The 25,412-nt window shown below is 33.6% G+C and overlaps 1 protein-coding gene across 1 annotated transcript in view; it reads right to left on the bottom strand.

Moving 5' to 3' along the window:
* Positions 1–3,298: 3,298 nt before the first annotated feature.
* LOC149805912 (uncharacterized) overlaps positions 3,299–25,412 on the bottom strand; it is a 273,589-nt gene continuing 251,475 nt past the window's right edge. Inside the window, exons 167-180 of the mRNA XM_089934933.1 lie at positions 23,085–23,417; positions 22,448–22,654; positions 20,881–21,015; positions 20,327–20,448; positions 19,256–19,512; positions 18,613–18,782; positions 15,674–15,913; positions 12,812–12,903; positions 12,153–12,251; positions 10,150–10,230; positions 9,047–9,265; positions 7,959–8,058; positions 6,462–6,604; positions 3,299–4,158 (exon numbers count right to left, since the gene is read on the bottom strand). Of these exons, the coding sequence (XP_089791059.1) occupies positions 4,095–4,158; positions 6,462–6,604; positions 7,959–8,058; positions 9,047–9,265; positions 10,150–10,230; positions 12,153–12,251; positions 12,812–12,903; positions 15,674–15,913; positions 18,613–18,782; positions 19,256–19,512; positions 20,327–20,448; positions 20,881–21,015; positions 22,448–22,654; positions 23,085–23,417 (2,262 nt within the window). The 3' untranslated portion in view covers positions 3,299–4,094. The remainder of the gene's footprint in view (positions 4,159–6,461; positions 6,605–7,958; positions 8,059–9,046; positions 9,266–10,149; positions 10,231–12,152; positions 12,252–12,811; positions 12,904–15,673; positions 15,914–18,612; positions 18,783–19,255; positions 19,513–20,326; positions 20,449–20,880; positions 21,016–22,447; positions 22,655–23,084; positions 23,418–25,412) is intronic.

Below are 25,412 nucleotides of genomic sequence, written 5' to 3'. Positions count from 1 at the left end.
TCCGTGCCCTTCTTAAAACATGCCCTCCAATATGACATAGGTTCCTCATCAAACATGGTGATTTTATTAAACTGACGAAATTAAATGCAAAATCTCTTTGGTCCATCATTATTTCAAGCCAATACCATAGGTGCTTAATATGGCAAGTTTGATTGTAGACTCATCCCAATTTTACTTACTTCCTTGTTGATCATCTCTCGTCCATTAATTGCATAGGCTATCAAATTATTCTGATTGGTCCTGGTGTGCTTAAGTTTATTTCATGCATAATTATCCCAGTATGATCTGGTCGGCCTGTAAGTACATCTGGATACTTACTTAAAATATCGGGGCCCCAGTGGCCGAGTGGTCTAAAGCGCTCTACGTTACGGATCACTGCCGTCTCACCTCTGTCTGCGTGGGTTCGAGTCTCGGATTCGGTCAATGTGGGTATGTGAGAAAGCTTGCCAGTAGCTTCTCGTGGGTCGGTGGTTCTTTCTGGGATTTTCCCGGGTTCTTCCTCCACCATTAATACTGGCCGCCATGTATGGCCTATCGTGTGCTGAAAAATGGCGTTAAACACAACAACAACAACGGCGATTTGTTGACGCTGACTATGGACACACGCTGGCCTTGTATATTCCTTTTATTACCGTGTTCATGGGGCACTTTAAGGGAATTTCTGTATTGGGATATATTTTTGGTAGGTCACTCTACTCGTCTTTGACGACTGCAATACATACGACGTTCAATACTCCCTTTTCTAATGTTGTATGGCAGACATCGCACGATGGACAGAATCTCGGATATGCTGATATTCATGCCAGGCCAATAAAATGTGGCTAACATCCTTTTTAATATTCAAGTGACCTACCGTACCCGAATAATGTGCCTCTCCAAGTATAAGGGATCTGAATTTCTAGGAGAAAACAAGTTGAAAGAATATTCTATCTTACGACGAGGTAAACTGCGTGTAGGTTAACTTTCCCTTGCTTAAAACATTCAAACTTGCCCCGCCTAAAGAATGTTTCTTAGTATCGGACAACATTGTCTCAGTTGTCGTGCTCTCGTCATGCCCTTGCTCACGCATAAATTTTGAACTTTCATTTTTCTCAGCGGCTGTTTCTCTGTCTGCGCCTGCAACGCAGTTTCCACCACTTGTACAAGGGAAACCGAAACTTTGCATCAACATAGTTGGATGTCTAGAGACTCTGACATATCCAATCGTTAAATGAGTATGAGATTATACATACACGACGGTTCCGGTCAGGAAAGGCTTCTCGATTTCTATTCTCGCGACAGGAACACGTTCAATAACTTGATCTATAAACATACACGGGGATTTCCAACCAAGCATTTTGGTAATCCGTAACCACCATCCACTTTGCCACCACGCCCGCACACCCGCGATAGCGTAAGACCAAAACTTATCGACCGTTGAAGGTACTACTTACTGTCAGTATTCTGGCATCAGGAAAAGGGCAAGTGCCGATTATCTGAATAACACCACGAGCGATACTCACCGCGGATTCTTATACCGTACTTGTTAATTCCCGAATTATAACGCGGAAACTTGTCCCTACTGACCATACCTCCTTTCTATTGCAACCGACAATCTTTGGACAAAGCGCTTCCATTTCGAATAAATGGGCAAGATGTGGCTTATGCAAGATGTTGTTTCCTTATGATTTGCACCCTTTACAGATTAAAAATTTCCACCTTTATAAATATCGTTTTATTTGTCTGTGGTATTTTGACTGATTGTTTGATTTAATGACTTTCTAGACTGAATTCTTGGTATCTTCCCTAGTTTCGACAAAATAGTTTGCAGTTCATAATTTAGTGGGTGGAAGCTACACATCTAATACTTCATTCTTAAGTAGATTGCCAAGATGAAGCAATCAATCATCTTTTCTCCACTTCTGGACAATGGCATATTGTTCAAACCTGTGTAAATTACTGCCTGCATTGCCTTTATTATCCTCAGAAAAGGTAACATGACAGAGAAGAGACATTCCACAATGTAAATCATCTTAAATACCAAAAGCACTCATTTCTAGTTCAGTTTCAAAACAAAATATGGTCTGAATTTTTTAAAATTTTTATTTTGAGGAGCAGATTTAATTAGAGGAAGATAGAATTTGTTTATTAATATAGCTGAAGAACTGAATATGTTTAGTAAATCTGAGGACAAAATTTGAAAACATATGCAACATAAAGTACTAGACATCACAGAGAGCAGCTGCCATTTTGACCATGATGCAAATTTAGAAGAATTACATCTTGTTACAATGTTAACATTCATCCATCATTGGTCACATGCAGGAAAGTGTTTGATTACATTTTAAATTCTTGTAACTGTTCAAGTAGAAATGAAAAAAGAAAACAGAACAATGTTTAGAAATTTCTTGTAAATATGTATCTAAACAAATATTGGAAATCTAATCATTTAATAATGAGATTGAATTTTAATTTTCTTAAAAATGTAAGTTTCAATTATCACCTTGATGTACAATACATCTGTAAGTTCTTTTATTAAATGAAAACAAAAATAGAGATTTGAAAGTTCTGAATTAATTAAGTACTGTAAAAGTTATTCAGTGAAATTTGTCCTGAAAGTTACTTGGAAGTAGAATGTGCATATTCAGTAAGCAAGGTGGAAGAAAAAGGGTTACTTACTGGTCCAAAATCAGTTCGATTCGAGAAGGAAAAGTGCCACATACCTGTGACTGCAGTTTAAATCCATTGACATGTCACATACAACATAATGTTTTAAAACTTCAAACACAATATCAGCGATTCAGGCAGACTGATGATGCAACTGCACAAAATATAGGCCTAGCCCAAAGTTATGTACATCACAAGGTGATATTTCAGTCAGTTGTACAATCCCTTTCATAAAATGCCAAATGCTTAACTCAGTTATTTAAAAGTGTGCGTTAAACAAATTGAAAGAATGAGTAAATGTAAAGAGGATGTGTAATCAATACAAAACCACGTAAGTGCTTTGTTCCGAGTTGGGGGAAAGAACTCGCCTGATACTGTGTAGGAACATACATCTCAGCCTGATGGCCGTGACATATTCCTATGTCATATCAAACTCATTCTTAATGCCCGCTTGGAACAAAATGCCTTTAGTTTTGTCCATCTATGTGCATGTGTGAAAAAGTGAGGGGTTGCGTGGATGGATAGACCAATGAATGGATGGACAGAGAGAAAGCTAGATTAATAGATAGTTATCCAACAACAAAAAGAGAAGTCTGTTTTCTGATGCTTACATTTGATGATAAATGTAGAGTACTAACAATACAAGAATGACTGACAAATTTGTTGTAGCTTTATTTTTTATAAAAATACAAAGAATGTACAATTTGTCATGTTTTTATTATCACAGTGACATGAGAAAATCACTTTCACATCTTTTTAATTTATTTGGATACAAAATAAATTCATCATTATCCAGCAGATACAGAAGTCACAAATAAAAATTTATGTTTAGATCTTTTTATGCATTCTGAAACTGGACTCGTTTTTAATTTACAAAAATTGTAATTTCTCAGAGTAAAAAAATAAAATCTACACAACTGATATAAACTAGAAATGTGTTGATTTTATCATGAAGAATATATAGTCATGTAGCATAGCACCCTATTAGATAGAAATCATCTGCTATTTTAAAGTGGAAACTTCTTGATAACACTTTAAAAATAATATCACATGAGCCAAATTAAATATTGTTCGTGTTTATGTACAATTCTGTTTGATCATTTGGGAATGAATACTATATATGGTGCAAAATCAAAAGAATTAAAATTTTCCGGAAAAAAAAACTAACTTAAATGCTTAAACATTACAATGCATATAAAATGGTAGTACATACCAAACAACATAATAAAAATTAACAAAAGATTTTTCTGTTATTAAAATAAAAGCAACTGCTACACATTTAGAATGCCATGTTTCATTTTCAGTAATAGAAGACTGACATTAAATAACAGTTTAATTCTTAACTCAAAAACCATATTTAAAATAAAAGATAAATCTATTGATAGGGCACAATTAGGGACAAACTAAAATTTATAGTACTGGCAAGTCTTGGGGATGTTGGAGACAAATTACAGCATAGTTGTGCCCTCAGGGAACTTGGAATGTTGAGTATGGAATTGGTGTGGTTCATCACTGAAAGAAAAAAGAAAAATTTTAAAATTAAAAATAGACATTTTGCTAAACAAAAAAAACACAAAATCATCAACATTTTTTGCTTTTGTTCTTTTTACCCATTCCTATATGTGGATCTGATGGCAATCTCTTTAATAACACTGAGATTTAATCAGAAAGTAAATCTACTTACCTACAATATGTAAACACAAAGTCTTAGTAATGAATAACATGGCTGCATTTCAAGTTATATATGAAATCTGAAGTAGCTTAATCGATCTTGGTGATCAGTGTTCTCCGTAAAGCCTTTAACCGTAAGTCGTATTGATCTGCTATCAATGCAGCCTGCAATACTTTAGAAATCACCAAGAAAACAATGCACAACTACTGAAATGCTTTAATGCTTCACTCATCCATTAAAAATTAAAGAGTAAAATAAATATTCTGTCACCAAATTCAAAGTCCTATCACTCAAATGACGTCTATTCTTACCGCCTGATGAGTATTAAGATAATCCAGGATAATTACTCACTTTCCAAATAGTTTACATCTGAATGGAATATGAATTTGGCAAGAATGAATATCCATATCGAACAACACATTAATGATGTGTATGTGTAATAAATGTTCACAATGTGTAATTTTGGAAGACAGCAAAATATAGTGTTTTTGTATTTTTCCATCTTTAATTTGAATTTTTAATCATTTAAAAATGTGAAATCAAAATTGCGGACATACTGTAAAATCACCTACCTATCTACCATGACTTGGCATAACAGACATAAATGAAAAAAAGAACATTATTTTCTATCATATCAGTGTACAGGTAATAATTGACAGTAAAGTGATTAGTTTTAGTTCTGTATGCATCTTATAAAATTATTGTTCTTTTTAACTCTGACTGAAAAGCCATCATCATTGTCCACCACAGAAGCGAGACATTACTGGGGAAAAGTGAAAGGTGTTGAGTAACCTTGGATTGATAGCCACAGGACAAAGTTCATGCATCGCTATTAACCTTGATTTAGCACAGGTGAAGCCTTACATGAAAAGCAAGAAGCATGTTGTGGACCTAATTCCTATACTCATTCACATGTACAATACCATGTTAACTGGGTGAGGGCAACCTAACACAATGTACAATACCATGTTAACTGGGTGAGGGCAACCTAACACAATGTACAATACCATGTTAACTGGGTGAGGGCAACCTAACACAATGTACAATACCATGTTAATTGGGTGAGGGCAACCTAACACAATGTACAATACCATGTTAACTGGGTGAGGGCAACCTAACACAATGTACAATATCATGTTAACTGGGTGAGGGCAACCTAACACAATGTACAATACCATGTTAACTGGGTGAGGGCAACCTAACACAATGTACAATAATTAATTCATATGGAAAGTTTACCACTGAATTTACATATTTCTTCCTACTTTCAACTGCCACACACAGGGGTCTAAAAACATTTTGGTCAAATGCTACACTGAAGAATTTAACCTAAGCCAATAAAATGTGAAATGAAGGTCCCAGTGACAATCTTTTGTGGTAAAGTTACCAAGGGATGCATACATTTATTCAGTTTGATAATTCTAGCATGAACAGAGCTTGAGAAAAAAGATATAAAACATAGAAGTTAGCAGGTCAAGATGATCCATATTTGTATAATATTCTTCCAGATGCTTTCTCTCACCAAGTTTAGTGATGTCAGACTAAACAATATTTATATAGTGTGCAAGGAAGCCAAGCTAATTGCAAAAACCTTAACCAAGAATGTGTAACTAATGTACAAGTTTGTACCAGTTTATTCCCCTCCACTTAGGGAATGTACTATGAAAAACACCCAAATTTATTTAGGAGCCAGGAAGAAAGAATGATTGACATTCAATGAGGGCATACATATATGATTATGCTTTTTTCTGTGAAGATGCCAATGCTGACACTTGGGATAGTACAAAAGTTTACCTCTAATTTGTAAAGGTGAGCTAAAACACCAAGATAATTATATAAATGCTGTGCATGTTTATAATCTGTGTTGTTCATTTTAAAACTGTCATGTCAATGTGTGTTATTTATAACTACTATTGCAGTTACAGAAACTCAGGTTTCCGTATAACGGAACACAACAAAGTTGTTTCGTTTGGCAGGTTTTTGTGGCAAAACAATCACTGTAGTAGGGGCTACTTAAGGAGCTTATATTGTCAGTTTCAAAATGGTTTAGAGAAAAGAATGCATTCTTAATCAATCTACTATGAAATCAAATGAGCTGAGTTTCTGTAGAAATTGTGGGTCTGAGACCAGAGAAATTGCTTACTCTTGGAACACAGGATTTATGGCAGATGTGACACCCTCAATTCCTTCTGTATGCTCTATGGTTACTTGATCTGCTCCATAGTTGAGAGCCACTGTATCTGTTCCCTGCATGGCCTCATCTGGTGGCACATACATCTGCAGACTCTGTAACAAGGGAGATAAAATATGAAAATGTGTAGCTTTTACTTAAATAGTATCAATGCATTTACTAGTAAGTACCCAGTACAATATGGCCATATTGTGACAATTATAAAGTAAAATCTTCCATTTTGTGAAATTGAAGAGTTCACAAAACTTTAGGATGATAAACCCTTCCAAATAAATTTAAGCATGAAGTACAAGATCAGATATAAACATAAAGATGTAAACATTCTGTCCAACGTATATCAAACAAACTATTAAGGTAAAAATTATAAAATCCTAAAAATATATGTCAAAATATTCTTAACTGAATTCATATTTTAAATAACCCATAATACTTCTGTCTCCCATATTTATGTTGCTTATACCAGTACACTCATGCCCATATTTATGTACATGTACCATTACATTCATGCATATATTTATGTAGATATACCAGTACACTCATGCCCATATTATGTTACATGTACCAGCACACTCATGCCCATATTCATGTACATGTACAGTACACACGTGCCCATATTTATATACATGTATTAGTACACTCATGTCCATATATATGTACATCATTACACTTGTGCTCATATTTATGTACCAATAGACTCATGCCCATATTTATGTACATGTTTCAGTACAATCGTGCTCATATTTATGTACATGTACCATTACACTAATGCATATATTTATGTACATGTACCAGTACACTCATGTCCATTTACATGTACCAGTACAGTCATGCCCACATACATATACACCCATGTCCATATTTATATACATGTACCAGTACACTCATGCATATATTTATGTACATGTATCAGTACGCTCATGCATATATTTATGTACATGTATCAATACATTCATGCATATATTTATGTACATGTACCAGTACACTCATGCATATATTTATGTACATGTATCAGTACGCTCATGCATATATTTATGTACATGTATCAGTACACTCATGCATATATTTATGTACATGTACCAGTACACTCATGTCCATGTACATGTACCAGAACAATCATGTCCATATTTATATACATGTATCAGTACACTCATGTTCATATTTATGTAGATGTACCATTACACTTGTGCCAATATTTATATACATGTACCAGTACACTTGTGCTCATATTTATGTAGACGTACCATTACACTTGTGCCAATATTTATATACATGTACCAGTACACTCATGACCATATTTATGTTACATGTACCAGTACATTCGTGCATATATTTATGTACATGTGCAGTCTCCACCTTTCCTCACAAATCTTTGCTAATTAAACAGGTCTAGGATAAGACCAACAAATACTATCTGTCCATTTGTACATCAGTGTGCTGCAAATTACCAACCTGTGTTTCATATTCTCTGAGGAAACTTGGAGGTTCTGTGAACTCTGGTTGCTCATAGCTGGCTTGCATCACCCTGTACTGATTAAGATATTTCTCATATCTGTGGAAAAAAGTGAACAATTCATGTTAAAACATTAACAAAAGGGTTCCAAAGTAAAGCAAAGAATATGATTAGATTTGCACAATGCATGAATTTCAAAATCACTGACAACTAAAAGCTGCCCATAAGTCATTCTTTAGGATTTTGATGATGAATCAGAAAATAATCTTCAACTGAAGTTCTGTCCAGCATGAAATACCTCATGTCCAACCTTCCAAGCATTTCAGGATTTAAAATAGATTCTAGCAAGTATTGAAGAAAATATCAACTCCTTAACATTAATACCCAAATTAACACTAATACCCAAATTAACATTAATACCCAAATTAACATTAATATCCAAATTAACATTAATACCCAAATTAATTAACACTAATACCCAAATTAACATTAACACCTAAATTAACATTAATATCCAAATTAACATTAATACCCAAATTAACACTAATACCCAAATTAACATTAATACCCAAATTAACATTAATACCCAAATTAACACTAATACCCAAATTAACATTAATACCCAAATTAACACTAATACCCAAATTAACATTAATACCCAAATTAACACTAATACCCAAATTAACATTAATACCCAAATTAGTAATATCTGATGGATAATCTTAACAGCTGTTTGTACATTATATTCAATCAACAGTATTTCTTCCATGATAAGCCCAGGAGGTATTTCTTCCATAATAAGCCCAGGAGGCTTGCCACACAAGTATGATGAAAAGTTGGAAACTGGACATAGCCTTGAAGAGAGAGCAAAGGTATTTTATACCAAAAGCAAATCTAATACCAAGAAATTACAAGTCATTCCTGGGAAACACTTTCTGCCTTAAACAGACCCTCCCCCACTTACCCATCTTTATACTTTTTTCCTTTTTTATTGACTAAAGAAATCAAATCTTTGAAATTATACATGAACTATAATTGAATCTAAATAAAGACATGCAATTCAAGTCCTTTAAAAGTATGTACCAACCTAGCATGTGTGAAGATGATGACAACGAGACCAACCAAGCAAAGCAAAATTGAAATGGCTGTTATAGCAATAAGAGCTGCCCATGGATCATCAAGCCACCATACATATGATTTGGTGATTCTGAACTGCAATTCAGAACCTTCAGCATATGGTGTACGGATTTCATCCACTGTATATTTCTCTGGTGCTAAAGCTGATACCCGATTATTGGCCAAAAATCTGAAATGAAGAAGTAACCGTTAGATTCTGCTTCTAAAAAAAAGAAACAGACTGAAAAAACTATAGTCTGGTCTTGCTTATAATATTTACAATTTTCAAGCAAAATAATAATATACAATTCCTATACAATGCACTGCATGAAAACAAGACACTTAAAACTGGGAGGTGGGGGTGGATGTGAAGGAAACAGAAAGACTAAGAAATAAAAATGAAAGTGCCATATTTATTTACTCTGTGTTTTCAGCAAGGCAATTAATTGTGAAAAGAAAATTGTAAATTTTGAGTTTACAGTCAACAATTTCAATGCCATCCAAAATATAGGAATGATATTTGACAGCTGTTTCTATCATCTGACAAGATTTCATTGTGAAACATCTACTTCAACTGGTTAGATTTGCTGATTTTAATGACTCTTTTTAGCACATTATTGACTAAATTATACTGAGGTGATGGAAGCTAAGTGCAATCCCCAAGTACACACTGAAACAGCAAACCCAGGCTGGCCTACGTGGGTCATGAACCCATGACACTTGGATTACAAATCTAATGTTTACCAACTGAGTTACCACGGCTCCATCCTCAGATCTGAATAAAACCGCTACTATTATGTGGGCAAAAAACCTGAATGGATTTATTTCTTACAATTAGCATGCCTTTGAACCACCTCCTTACAACTGCATCTCATAAAGGACAAAATGTATCAACCTCTTTTGTAAAATTTCACTTCCATTCATTCACATCAAAACAATCTCTATGTAGATGAAATAGTTTGTGACTCCTGTATTGTCCTTATGAGACAGGTTTCCTAAAAATAGTTTCTAAATAATCAGTCAAAAAAAAAAGATACTATCTGCCATCACCATCAAATAAATGAGCCAACTTACCCAGAAATTTTGGGATCCGAGTTCAAAATAAGTGGGAAATTAGGAGGATCCAGTTGTGATAGCACAAAGGTTACATCAGTACTGAAAAAAGACAAAAATATTGTAAAAAAATGCCTTCAGGACTATAAATTGAAAGTGGTGAATACAAAAAGTTTCAGTGCATAATTAACATTACCTTCTTCGCTACTGAAAATTAAGATTCTTTAATTCTCTCATTTACGTTCATAAAGGACACATGTGGAACACTAGACTTTGTGTATTTTTCACATAAAATTATATCTATCTTCTTAACCTATAAATGAGACTTCATTTTGATCCATTAACAAATAATGCTCTTATTTATTATTGGTCCATTGCTGTATAATTATGTTCAGTGCTGAAACTGGTATCGGATTACAGTTACTAGCTCCAAACCAGTTTCTGAAAATACTTTCTGTACTTATGCATAAATGGGAAAAAAGTGTTTAGCTACTGTTAATTCAGTTCTAATAAATTTGTAGAAAGTTACTGTATAATATATACTTTATATATATATATATCCAGGGGTCAAGCTAGCCTTGAATTTTATGGAGAAGTGACTTTTCCTTTTGGACAGAACAGGGAAAAGTGAGAGCTCAACATGAGGAAGTGGAAACGAAGCATGAAACAATATTATACATTGTAAGAAATTTTAAATGAGTAACCAGATTACATTATTGTAATTGCAAGTTAGTAAAAAAAACTTAATCAACTACCCTTAATCAATTTTTTAATTATGTTTTTGAATTTTTTTATATAATTTCTAAAGTTCAAAATAATGTCACTTTCAAAGATTTCTAAATGCATTTGAAACCACCCCTGTACCATGTACATTAGGGCAAATGCACACGTGTCTTCAGATCATACTGTTTGTCCTCATTTCTTTGTTACGGATAAAACATTACCATAACTATTCACACACATTAAAATGCATAAAATTATAGACATGGCTCTTTTATGTTCGGTATATGAACTAAACCCTTCTTTCAACACAAACTGGAGTGCATCTATGTTTAGAAGGAGGGGTTTTCGTACTGTAATCACTCATTTTATAGAGTTTCATTACAACGGTCCACTGATAGGACTGAAAATGTATGGTTTATTTATTTGTCTACGTACTTGTAGTAATTTTAGGTATTGGGTTAACTGTATCTGCTTCACAGCTTTTTTCCATATTTTCACAAAATACAAGTCAGAAAACAACTTTGACCTTACAACGCTTCTCATGAATTCCACAACGTAGAATTGACCCATAAGTTTCAACTTACATAATTGCACTTTAAAGTTAAATCTTAAATAACATAACATCTAGGCTTTTATTTTAATGAATAGTATATTTTTCTGAAAATATTTGCCTGATGATTTATAAAAACAGACAATCTAAAAAACTCACTTCCCAGACACAGTGATGCCTGCCATTATTTCCCTGTTAATGGTTCACTTACAGTTTCAAACTAATTTTATGATGAAATAGTGTACAAGGGGCAGTTAAAATATTCAGATCATCGATTCTGCTCTAAAAACACAAATTGCTATTTGCATACTATCGTTAAAGTTTCCGGACACAAGTTTATATGTTTTTATCATCAAAGGATAACACGCGTAAATCGGGCAGTGATATTGGCCTAGTTGCTAACTTACTTAGGAAAGGGTTAATGGTCAATCACCTATCCAAACACATGCCTGTGAATGTGCAAGAGTTTGTCAGTGTAACTGATATCAAAATTAGGTCTGGCTACTGATGGTTTGCTGAATGCATTTCACTACAACACAACACTAGAACTAACCTTGCTATGGCGAGAGGGCATAACAAAAGATATTGTTAGTCAATGTACCTCTAAAAAAATCACAGGGTGAAGTAGTTTTCGTTTTATTAACAGAAGAAGGTGAAGTTTACATTTTTAAGACAACTTTGACACCCACTTCACCTGGTAGCGTGACCCCTGATATCATAAAAGTGTATTCCAAAACAATATGATACTAACTCTGTTGGCATGGCAATAATCTGTTTGTTTTCCTGTAGGATTCTTCTCCATTCAATAGTCTCAATTATGGCAATTAAACCAGTTTCACTCTGTATTGCTCTGGAAAGGACAAATGTGTTAAATGTAAATATTACTTTAATAAAATAAAAAAATTTGAAGTTTATACAGAAAGATATTAGAGACAGGGAGAGTGATAGAATTATTTACTACATTATCTAAATCATGTGTGTAAGGCACACAAAAAATGTTTCCTATTGCACTTTTTGAAATCAGGGAAAACAGGTAGGTTTCATTTTACATTATAGATATTAAATTTTAAAAAATCAGTAATTTTTTTTTAATTCTCAAAATTTCTTTCTTTTTTACCCTGTAGGAAAAAAGTTCTAAGGTCAGCAGCAAAAAACAGGGATGGTCAGCCAACTGTAAATAAGCATTTTTGGGGGCTTGATAGAAAATTAAGGGTATACAATAAAAAACTGTCACAAAAAAACAGACAGACAAACAGATAGAAAGATAGAGAGTTTGACAGACAGAAAGATAAATAGATATGTAAATAGACAGACAGATAGACATATAGACAGACAGACAGAGACATATATATAGACAGACAGACAGACAGACAGACAGATAGATAGATAGATAGATAGATAGATACTCACTGTCTGATCCTCTCTTTGTCAACCAGGACCTGGTCAGGAGTAGAATCCTTCAGAACCAGTATAAAGCGATGCTTGTCTTCAATAAGGTTGATCTAAAGTTGCATAATATAAGCAATTAGGTCAATGCCTTTAACACTGAAACAAACTTTTTTTGTAATTCATAGGATGTAGAATGATTTCTGACAACCTCAATACAGTACTCTCAATGATACAAACGGTGACTGTATGTGATTTCTGAAGTGGAAGGAAGAAACGTTTGCAGAAAACTATATTACTCAAAGAACACTTATTTATCTAATCGCATTAACATTAGAAAAACGCTCTGCTATATCCTGAATGAAGCCCTCCCCAAAACATGAAATATCAAGGACTAGAAAACTCTATTGTCTAGGTGTCCTCAGGAGAAAAAAAATGTTAAAGCTGGAGAAGCATTTCTCCAGTGTGAAAACCCAGCTGGGCAATCAATAAATTAAAAAAAAATTGATCATGTTAAATTTGATAATTAAACTAAATATCTTTTTACAGTGTTATATGATCAATAAGCTGAGTGTTGGGTGATTGCTAGCAGTAAGAGGCCACACTAATCCAATATTCATTATCTGATCAAGTGAGCACAGTCCATGCTACAAGCTCATCCAAGTATGCTGAAACATAAATCTGGCACCCACATAGATTACCAGTGCACTGGATAGACAGGCGGTCATTGTCAAGCACCAGAAGCTCAAGGGAGAAAAAGCTTTTCTCTGCCCCTTCCAGTCTGCCTGTGTATTGAAGGGCTTGTGGTTGACTTAAATTAACTTGACAACAAAATGACTATAACTGTTGAGGCTCCTTTGGCTCATGATCATCCTTTCTCTACTACAACTTCATTCATTCATTGTGCCTTCTGAATCTATTGATGTTTATACACTGTTTCAAGCAACCCCTTGTTTAGTGTTGATATACTTAGTGTATACCTTGTTGATATACTTAGTGTATACCTTGTTAAATACAGCCAACTCACTTATTTCAACTGCAAGAACAAACTTAAAGACCTAATAATGTTTCCTACCTTAAATAATCTCAATATGTCTTTTATGTTTTCTAATTTCATGGTGTTTGTTTCTGTAATCATATCATTATATGATTTTAATCTTATAGGTGTTGTCTAATGTTGTAAAGCGATTAGAGCTTCTAAAGATTAGGCACTATACAAAGTCCTCATTATTATTATTATTATTACTATTGTGACCAAAAAGAGTAAGGGTCCAGCAAGGAGACCTGAAGCTGCCTACTTCTTAATCTCCTCAATATGACAATTCAATAACAACAAATCAGGTGAAACCTGCAAAGTGAAAACACCTATAAAACAAATCAATAAATGAATGACACTGTCTACACTGCAGTTAAATAAATACTCGGTATAAATACAGCCAAGCCAAAATGTGTGACTAACAGATCCATAAGGACTGGCAAAAACAATGAAATTCACCCAAAATGTATCCACAAGGTATACACTAAGTATATCAACACTAAACAAGGGGTTGCTTGAAACAGTGTATAAACATCAATAGATTCAGAAGGCACAATGAACTCAAGTTATAGCCCTAAACAATACCTTAAAATGACAAATATTTCATATATGGCTGACCACCTGGGGCGAGAGGGCAAGGAAAGTAACTTGTCAGAAGGTACTTCCGTTTCTCTATCTGACAAGTAAGATGATTTGGTCTTTTGGGGAGGTATGGGGGGGGGTAGTAAATTTCTTCCTAATGCTGATGTCATTGGGTAATATATCTGATACTGAATACGAAAAACCTGGAGAAAACTACTGCACATCAAATGTTACCAGTGCAAAGACCTCAGATTGGTCCTGGGACAACACAGGTCACGGAAAATGAACTGTGTATATCTATGCCATTCCATAAAGGTCCACAAAATAAGTGTGGATCACCAATGCTTCCACATCATTTAAAAAAATGAATGATATGGACTCTGATCTGAGAGCACATTCTGTGACGGCTGATCATGGGTCTATGCCTGTTATTGTTGGATGCATATTACAACCTTAAGGATGTCAAAACTTGAACGTTACATGGATAATACTATTCATTTTACGATGTTGCATCATATATATTTTCCATGCTCATCCTATCAATAAATCTTACTGAATGACAGACCAAGTAACACATGACTGCTCCATTGGTTGCAGCAATTTTTTAGCCAGTGAAATGAACAAAGTTTCTAGTTAAACCACTGAGCTCTTCTTGCTGAGACACTTGGCATTTCATTACGAGTCTGGCATTACTATACAAATCCTCTAACATTTAGATATGTCTGTCTCATCTACTATAGAAAAAATGCAGTGGAAGAACAATATTTTCTCATCCAATCTGAAAATTTATTTTATGTTCAAGACAGTGTCTTACATTAATAGTGTTGTCAATGGAATGTTTTGAGAGGTATACATGAATCAATATGGTTGATTGCTCCAGATAATGCCAAAAGATATGTTGAAATGTAACTGTGTGTTTTACAGTAATACATCTTCTTTAAGATTTATGTAGATCAATCATGCAGATTTTTCAATTATTCAAAATGTACACAGACCTTTTTGCTGTTATGATAAATTAAATAAATGTCCAACTTTGGATGCTTCCAAGCTACAAGTTCAATTTATAAAAGCTTTGTGCACCACAAACTACTTCCTGCAGTTTAAACATCATGACTACACAACTTGTATCTCATTGAAGAAAACTCTTGATAATGACATTTTGACCATAGAGAGAAGCTTTATTCCACAAATTGTTTAGCAAAACTGTCATGGATTGAAAATTCCAACCATGTAGTTCCCCATGATATTTCTGTATTATTAATACTCACCACAACTTCCGCATTATCTGTTTCTTGTCTGTTCACATCTTTTGGGTTGTCTTGGGCCAATACCTCAAATCTGAAGGTTCTGGGTGAATTATCTGCCTTACCAAATTCACTATTTGATAAAATGACACCATCTGCAGGACTAACGCTGAACTGTGCTTTAATACTAGCTGGGAATCGCTTGGTGTCATCACCCTCACGGTAGGTGACATTACCGTTATCTCCCGAGTCGGCATCTGTAGCCTGTTAGACAAAGAGCACACCATCAGCGGTAAACAATATTGTAATTGAAGCCAAAGTCAAATGACTGTCTTGAGACAAACAGACAATAATAATTTCCAAATGTGGAAACTTTACTAGGAAGATCATTTTTCTCTGACTTGGTTTGGTCAGGTTAGCAATGTCTTTACAAGTAATACAAGCATGTGATCCATACTAATTTCTAAGGAACCTGGTATTTATCATAATTCCTGATATGATATATATAATCTGTACACAATGTAAATTTCTACACAAAATGCACGTGTTCAAAAAATTTCTAAACAGGAGGATAGTGCATCTGGCATGGATGAGGATTTTTCATTGTGGAAAGGGTAAGCTAAACGAAAGCAGTTCATGTACTATGTACAGATATTGTACATGCAAATAATGAGAGGTTAATGGACAGAGAAACATCTGCTTTTTGAGAAGGAAATATAGAAGAAAGTTACAGTTAACATGAAATATTTAAAGTGCCTTTTTATAAACAATTTCTGTTCCAAATAACTAGAGGAAGATCTTGGGAGGCATATATATATATATATATATATATATATATATATATATATATACACACACACACATATACATACACACAAAGACACTATTATATTGAATACCATGTTTCAGAGAACTGCCAATAATTGCCCATTAATGCAAACACAAATAATAATGATAATAATGTGTTGGTGGTGTAAAATAATATTGCCCATTTTGCTTACATATTTATCTCTATAGTGTATTATATCTGAACAATTTGATAACAATTAAAAAGGTCAGATGAAAGTGGGTCATTTTGGATAAATGGGATTATCACTCACAATCAATATTCATGGTAATAATAATTTTATACAGATTAACTGTATGTAATACATTTTATATGTAGGTATCTGTTGACTAATAATTATACATGGGGATGCCATGTGTATTGTGGGAATAAAGATTCTTCAGGGTGAAATTTCTGATTTTAACCCAAAAAATATCTATTATTGTAAAACAGCCTCTTAAAATATTGCATGGCGAGATTCATATAGTGTCCTGTCACTAATAATGGCTCATGTCCTAAACAAACTCAAATGGCGAGTTTCATAGTGTCCTGTCACTAAGAATGGCTCATGTCCTAAACAAACTCAAATGGCGAGATTCATATAGTGTCCTGTCACTAAGAATGGCTCATGTCCTAAACAAACACAAATGGCAAGATTCATATAGTGTTCTGTCACTAAGAATGGCTCATGTCCTAAACAAACTCAAATGGCGAGATTCATATAGTGTCCTGTCACTAAGAATGGCTCATGTCCTAAACAAACACAAATGGCGAGATTCATATAGTGTTCTGTCACTAAGAATGGCTCATGTCCTAAACAAACTCAAATGGCGAGATTCATATAGTGTCCTGTCACTAAGCATGGCTCATGTCCTAAACAAACACAAATGGCGAGATTCATATAGTGTCCTGTCACTAAGAATGGCTCATGTCCTAAACAAACTCAAATGGTGAGATTCATATAGTGTCCTGTCACTAAGCATGGCTCATGTCCTAAACAAACTCAAATGGTGAGATTTATATAGTGTTCTGTCACTAAGAATGGCTCATGTCCTAAACAAACACAAATGGCGAGATTCATATAGTGTCCTGTCACTAAGCATGGCTCATGTCCTAAACAAACTCAAATGGCAAGATTCATATAGTGTCCTGTCACTAAGCATGACTCATGTCCTCAACAAACACAAATGTAGAGATTCATAGATGTGCCCTATAGCTCACGTCATAAACGAAGTCAAAGCTATTAATGCGATCTTATAAGAAAGTGTCCATCTGAAGAAAAAATCTAACAGTTATATACCTTGATTGGTGGATGAATTCATAATAACTAATCCAATTATAGGAGGGGATGACACCAATCTCAATTTACTTATTTGAGTTATAAAATGGCTTCAATCAAGTAAGATTTTATCAACTTTTGCAATATTTTATTATTTTGCACATTTACACCCGTTGTTCATTTCAATATATGACTTCCAGTCATTTACACCCTGCTGTACACTTCCATATATAACTTTCAATTGTTTACACCATGTTGTCGCAATATTGCCTCAGAGTTGGTTACCTTTCCTTATGTGTGCATTTCAAAGCATTTGTAGGACTGACCATCACAACTCGAAGTTATTCAATAAATATTTACATAAACAAATTTGTCTGTTTTAAGATCTTGAAATAAACTGGCTTGAAGACATTCTTAAAGAACTAAATAATGGAAGGTACTGTAGCAGAGGCAAGGAAGATCTGCATAATACACAAGGCTTCATGCTTTTTTAAAGTCTGTATATTACAAAAAACATATCTGTACATAATTTCAACATGTCAAAGCATTTCAATAAGAAAGAGGTATCAACCTTCCTTTGAAAAGAATTAAGCAGGAAATAATACAATTTTTGGATCACCTCACTGAATACTTTCAATCTACCAACTTTTTAATTTCGTAAAAATTACATTTATTTTCACAATCAACAGAGTTTCAACATTGAAAACTAATGGGTGCTGGTGTCAGATCTTTCTCATCTGCTATGTAATACAGTATAACAACAAGAACAAAATCCAACTGACTTTTGTTTTATCCTATTCCTGTACAAGGAAAACAATTTATTGACCTTTAAACATAGTCCTGGTGAACTTTACTTACCGTGATGCTAAACACCCTCTGGTCGGCAGAGGCATACAGACTGATGGCAGAGATGTATTTGCTCTGTAAACCAGTAAATGATGGGTATAGAGGGAACACAAACTTAGGACGGTTATCATTCACATCCAGAACCATGACAGTAATCTTTGCCTGTGGCCAAGTATTGTAGACTGAAAAAAAATAGTTGAATATTTATCAGAGAGAAAACAAAATGATGTGAAAGTCTTGCTGAAACAAAGTTGACAGCATTACAATTGCAACCCACTAATCAAAAGACAACGAGGAGCCAAAATAATGCTACAGTTAAAATTGTCTAGAATGACCACTTCTGTGAGTGACTTGAGAGACTAGATTCCAAATGCATGTATTTATTGATTATAGTGTTATGACTGGTCATGAAAGATCAACTGTCTTGACAGTATTTTTTCTAAAACCATGGTTATCCTTTAATAATTAAACTAGAGGATATTACTAGAATAACTTTATCACAAAAGACTATTGCAAAACAGTCTCACATGATGCTTCTGTCATTTCTACGATGCTGTCGAAAGGATTTTTATGTCCTTCTTGCTTGGAGTGCCAAGACAAAAAATTTAACTACTCAGCATGATTTCTCTCAAAAAAGAAAAAATACTGAACTTACTGTATGTCTGTCGCTTGGTGATGCTCTTAGTAACACTCACTACCAAATCATATCTCTGCCGAGTCTCAAAGTCTAAACTTGTCATCAGGGTGAGGATGCAATTTTTGCTCAGTTCATCTCGGCTAATTGAGAATACAGGTCCTGCATTACCCTGAACGTTGCCAGATATGATAGTGCAAGAAATTCTAGATGTGTCCTGATTCTCAACATCTAATATCTTCAGATTTCCTGGAGCCTGATTTTCAAACACATCAATTCTGAAATGACAAATTCCAAATTTATTCTTTCTTTGCAAACTCCCTACTCCATTATACATATCTGATATAAAAAATAAAACTTTAAATGTGATACAATTCTTTTTATTTTCATGTGAATATATTCTGAGCATTTATGTCCAAATTTTTTTGCAAAATCTGTTCTTGGGATAAATGGATAAATATACATTTACAAAAGAACTTGCTGAATCTGACAGAACACTATTCTGCATGTATGAATGACATTTATTCATTTTGACATCCAAGAATATTCATCCATGAAGCATATATTAAATACATAAGCAACTGGATGTGTTAGACTGGCATGATTCAAAGTACACACTGATATGTCCTTATAATCAGAGTCAATTTTATTAAGAATACAATACAATGTTCCTACTTTTGACTCATTCTGATAACCATTTAGTTAATAGACTGGTTATTGGAAAACAGATATTAAAACCTTTAAACTTTTGATTAAAATGGGTATCAGCACATATATCTGCTTATACATCAAAGCTATAGGTCTGGAGGTGTCCACAAAAATAAAAACACAAACATACAATTTCTGATGAAGACATACCATATGCAATGGTCCCTTGGATCAAAATGTCATCAGGAATAATTTTAACACAAGAATTGTAATGTGATAAATATTGTTCACATTGTGAAATATCACTAGTTTGAATGCCAACTGCATTTTCTTTAAATGATAAGAATTTGGTCCAGTAATTGTGGGCAAAGTTCAAGGACACATTCTGGATCAATATGATATCATTCAATTTATTGTTTGTTTTAAAATTCATGTTGTACTCACATCCATTCTGGTTGAGTGAAGCCAAGTTGTCCTCCTTGGGTAACTGTGTAGTTCAACCTGACTGTCAGAGTTGCATCTGTGTATCTAGGTTTCCAGCTCTTGTCTGTAGCACGAATAGTCACCTGCAGGTCATATAAAGAAAAATCATTTAAAGTTTGGTCAAACCTAAAGTATATGACATGAAGCTGTATCCACTGAATTGTAATAAGAGGTCATGCTGTGACATGCTATTAACTGCTGAACATATAATTCAAGAAAAATAATAGTACTGACCTTAACAATATTGGCATTAATTTATTTTAAGCAGGTAATTAAATCTGAATTTTGGTTATCCCACTGGTGAAAAATTTAACTCTGGCAAATCCCTTAAAAACTGTGATTAATACAGGCCATTGTGAACATGATTGGAAAACTATTATCATTTATAAAATCTCTTTCTTGACAAAGAGATAAAACCAGTCCAAGTATTTACAGCAGTAGCAATTTGTAAAATGTTTTGGACCTCAACACCAACTACATAACCTACTTACATATATTTATGTACATGTACTTACACTGATGGAATCTCTCTTGTCTGATAAGGTCAGTGGTTGTGCAATGTACACCTCTCCATTTTCCCTCACACGGAAGTAACGGGCAAAGGAGTTTGAATCTCCAATTATCTGGTATTCTACTTGTGCATTTGGAGTCTGAGAAAATACAAAGAAGGCAAAATACAGAATTTTGATATTAATATATGCAACACAATTGTCATTAATTAGATGTGCATGGTATGAATGGTATACGTGGTATTTTGTCACTGTATCAATACTTTGGTAGTTTCCATCAGTAAAAAATCTAAGGAAATTCCTGAGTAATTTTGTTACGAATTTAATGCTATTAACAGCATGTTTTCCTTTTATATGAAAAAAAAACCAATTCAACAAATTGTAAACATTGTTTTGGAAAACAGTTGTATTTTTAAAAATTAATTTTGAATACTACAAATATAATTATATTCATGATCATTTAATCACATGTTTGACACATGTCATATATTTCAATGTGAGGGCCAAATGTGATTTGTGAAATATATTTGGTTCAGATCTAAAATTTTGGAAAAAAGGATTTTAAAAAATAAATATAAATTTCATGTTTTAGTTATTTATTACCACATGCTAATGCGCAAAGGACCTGTATTGTTTAGGCAAGCAGTTGTTTTGTGTGAATTTTATGTAATTTCTCTAGTCAACAAAACATTTTCTCATTTTGTCGTGTCAGAGTTCTGTAAAAGGACTTGACCCATATATACAACAGATGATCATGTGATTTCCCAAGCAAGTAAATGATTGCCTAAGAATGCATTGAAGAAAAAAAACCTGAAATGTTACTTGTACAAACTCCAATCAACAACAGTTTTTTTGTTCAAAAAGGTTAATTTTGTGGAATACTTTTAAAGGCATGTAACAAAGTATAAGTTTGTGTCCATTTGCAAGATATTAACACTGTGGTGACAGCTATTACTTAATGAGAACTGGTATTTGTCCAGCATGTCCTACCATAATATGTTGTAGCAGATGCTATATCCATTACAACAGAACCATACTTATATTGCAGCATAGATTGCACTCTGTCCTATTGCCCATTTCTGTAAACATTTCTTGAAAATTATCAAAAGAAGGAATTTTTAAAATTTGGCATGTATGTTTAGTATTTATGCAAGTCTATATTGTATCATTAGAAAAGGTATGCTTTCTGCATATGATATACAATGCAGATTTGATTAAGTAGAAAAAGATGCCTATCTTACACTCACAAAATTATACATGGATAAATAAACAGTTGAAAGGCTCTGTTATGCAACTGATTGCAAATTACTTGCATTTTGAAGCATTACAAAAATTCTTTTTAAACTTTATCATGTAATGCTTTATTTTGGAGCATACCAGTCTTTTTCATTCTTTATTTAATACTTGTGAGACTATAGAGATGAAAATCAGACTTAAATGAGAAGGAGAAGGAGATCCTACCAATAACTACTGTGGCCATTTTAATAGGAAAATGTGATCTTATGGTTCAAGACTGTTTTATTTCAACTATTAATTCTCATGACTGGTCTCATGACTGGTTATTGATACTTACACTTGCACTTTCTGGTACATTTGTATCATTGTCTGTTGCAGTCACAGTCAACAGGGTGTAACCAACTGGCAAGACGTCTGAAGCACTGACTGTGTATGCATTTCCTCCAACAAACCTGGGGGCATACTGATTACGAACGATGAAAATTCTGACTAGGGCCTGGGCAAACTTAGGACTTTCAGATATATCCTGTGCAACAGCAGAAAGCTGAAGAGAAAAAGTTATGAAATAACTGGGGTAATTATATTTGCAAGAAATAATATTTTAGTTTTCATTTTTGCAATTTAAAAAAAAAAAAAAAAACATTTTTTTCTCTCCAAAAATTGACTTATTCTTAAATCTGTTATGCTTAGAGAATGTACTCATTCTCTATGAAAAGAATTTTATGAATACCTTATCTCTATGTGTTAAGAGGAATTTAAAAACAGCTTTTCAAATAAGCCATAAATATAAACAAGGTTTTGTTTTCAAGCTTAAAGTCTTGAATGAGATTCTGAACAGATTTCAGAATTTACTTTCAAAGGGAATGTTTTTCATGAATACAAAATTATTTCAATCAGAAAGTATCAAATAAAATCTGTCAGCTATTGGAAAGCTTCCAAAATAATTAATTTTAATGTTTTGCAAAGAAACATACCTGTACAGATAGATCTTGAATCTCATCAGTTGTCAGAGTTCTGGCAAGGTTGATCTCACCATAGGTTGGGCTGATAGTAAAGTAATTAGCTGCAATGGAGGGCACTGTGGCATTAATGGAGTATCGTAACCTGCCACTGTCACTACTGGGATTGTCACCATCGGTTGCCTCGACACGTATGATAGATGCACGTACTTCAGTGTACTCTGAAATCCTCTTCTCATACTGATTTGATATGAAAACTGGAGGATTGGGATTTCTGGTCACAATAACAGATACAGTGGCTGTGGAAGTCTTGGATGCTGCTGTGTTATCTGACGCTGTGACTTTCAGCTGAAATTAAAGATATTATCCAACAGTCCAGTGTATGTAACATTGGTCTAATGGTTCATGGTGTGCATGTTTGAGAGATTGATGAGATAGAGAGATACATTTCAAAAAATGAAAGAGACAGAAACAGAAAGATAAAATCTGAAAAGGAAAGATAAACTTTATGTAACAAACAACATGAAACTGCACCTGAATTTTTAAAGAGCATCTCTCCTGACCCATTTTCATACTGAATAAAATTTTTAAAATATATACCTGGGAGTAATTGTTGTTGTTGAGAGAGAGAGAGAGAGAGAGAGAGAGAGAGAGAGAGAGAGAGAGAAACCATCCCATTCTGATTGCATTCTATAAAGGATTATGCTAAACAAATATGGGTTTTAAAAAATAATCTTATACAAAAATCGCCTAAGATGAAATGCAGATTTTGGTGACTGAGGCCATCAGTATTGATATAGCAGAATCATTTATTTCCCTCGATTATATTCTGTAGACTTGCTACTACATAAATATAAATATAACAGCCTCATTTTTAAAAGGTTTCATTTTTGAGTTCAAATGGTCACAATTTTGCTCACTGATCTGGAAATTTAATTCCAATACATATGCAGCAACTGATCATACAACCCTAGAAATAACTAGCGAATAAAGGTCATGTAGTTATCATACAACCCTAGAAATAACTAGCAAATGAAGGTCATGTAGTTATCATACTACCCTAGAAATAACTAGCAAATGAAGGTCATGTAGTTATCATACAACCCTAGAAATAACTAGCAAAAGAAGGTCATGTAGTTATCATAGAACCCTTGAAATAACTGTAGAGATCAAAAGTCACGTAGTTATCATACAACCCTAGAAATAACTGTAGCGAATGAAGGTCATGTAGTTATAACGAAGGTCATGTAGTTATCATACAGTCATTGAAATAATAGCAAATGAAGATCATGTAGTTATGCTATAACCACTGAAATAACTGTAGCAAATGAGGGTGATTCTGTATATTTCAAATGTCCAATATTCATGTATTTCACCTAAGAGTGTTATATTTAACATAAGAAGAGGGGCACCAATCCATCTAACAAAATTCACACTGCCCCCATCTGAGTTAGCTACAAAGTGAAGAAAAATGTCTAAAGCCACAAGAAAAAACATTATGAAGATTTTCCTTCCTACTTGAGTAAATGTCCAAAAAAGATACTTTATACTGAAGGGCCTGTTTTTGTGTGGATGGGCCTGAATGTTTGGATCTTTCTTTAGTAATTCACTGAATATGATCCAAAATTCACACACTCAATGTCTCCTTCAGTTTTCTTTTTGTGCAACAATTATGCAAGGAAAACAGTAACAGTTAAAAGTGTAACAGTTAATGAAATATTCATATTTGGTATATGAACTGCTATTATAACAGAATTTGAACTGCATATGAGTATGGTACTCATATGACAGCATTCATTTTAACAAACTTGTAAATGTTATGAAAGAAATTACTAATTTATTTCACAACTTTATGAAAGAATATTAGCTTCAATAAATACTGATATAATCAAATAGGAATTTATATTCATTAATCCCACTTTGTTTCCTTGTATATATTTGTCTATTTTAGAGGTCCCCAGTGAAACTATATGATTAGTAGCATACAAAGCTGAAGCATGTGTAATGAGTTCTTTAGAAAGTGTGTAAAACAAAACAGATTAAAGCTACAGCCCGATCTGTTGGAAAATATTGGCACTGGAAGTGTGTGTAATCTTGGCCCTTATGTTCCAGTGTTCTGTATATACTCCATTACAAAAGAAAAACTTGTACACAGAATCCTAATTATCTGTATCAACTATCACAAAGTACTTAACAAGTCCCAATCACACCAGATCCTTACGTATTATACAAAACAGAAGAGTTGTTTCCATTTCATTCCAACTGTTAAAACTTACCAATAAAAATACAAAATTCTAGAATACAAAGCAGTTTGTAGCAAATTTTGTTTTCTTCATTTTTTGT

This window comes from Sinohyriopsis cumingii, chromosome 2 (assembly GCF_028554795.1).
Source record: "Sinohyriopsis cumingii isolate HCF-2022 chromosome 2, ASM2855479v2, whole genome shotgun sequence".
NCBI lineage: Eukaryota > Metazoa > Mollusca > Bivalvia > Unionida > Unionidae > Sinohyriopsis > Sinohyriopsis cumingii.
This window is presented reverse-complemented; position numbering and strand designations above follow the sequence as displayed.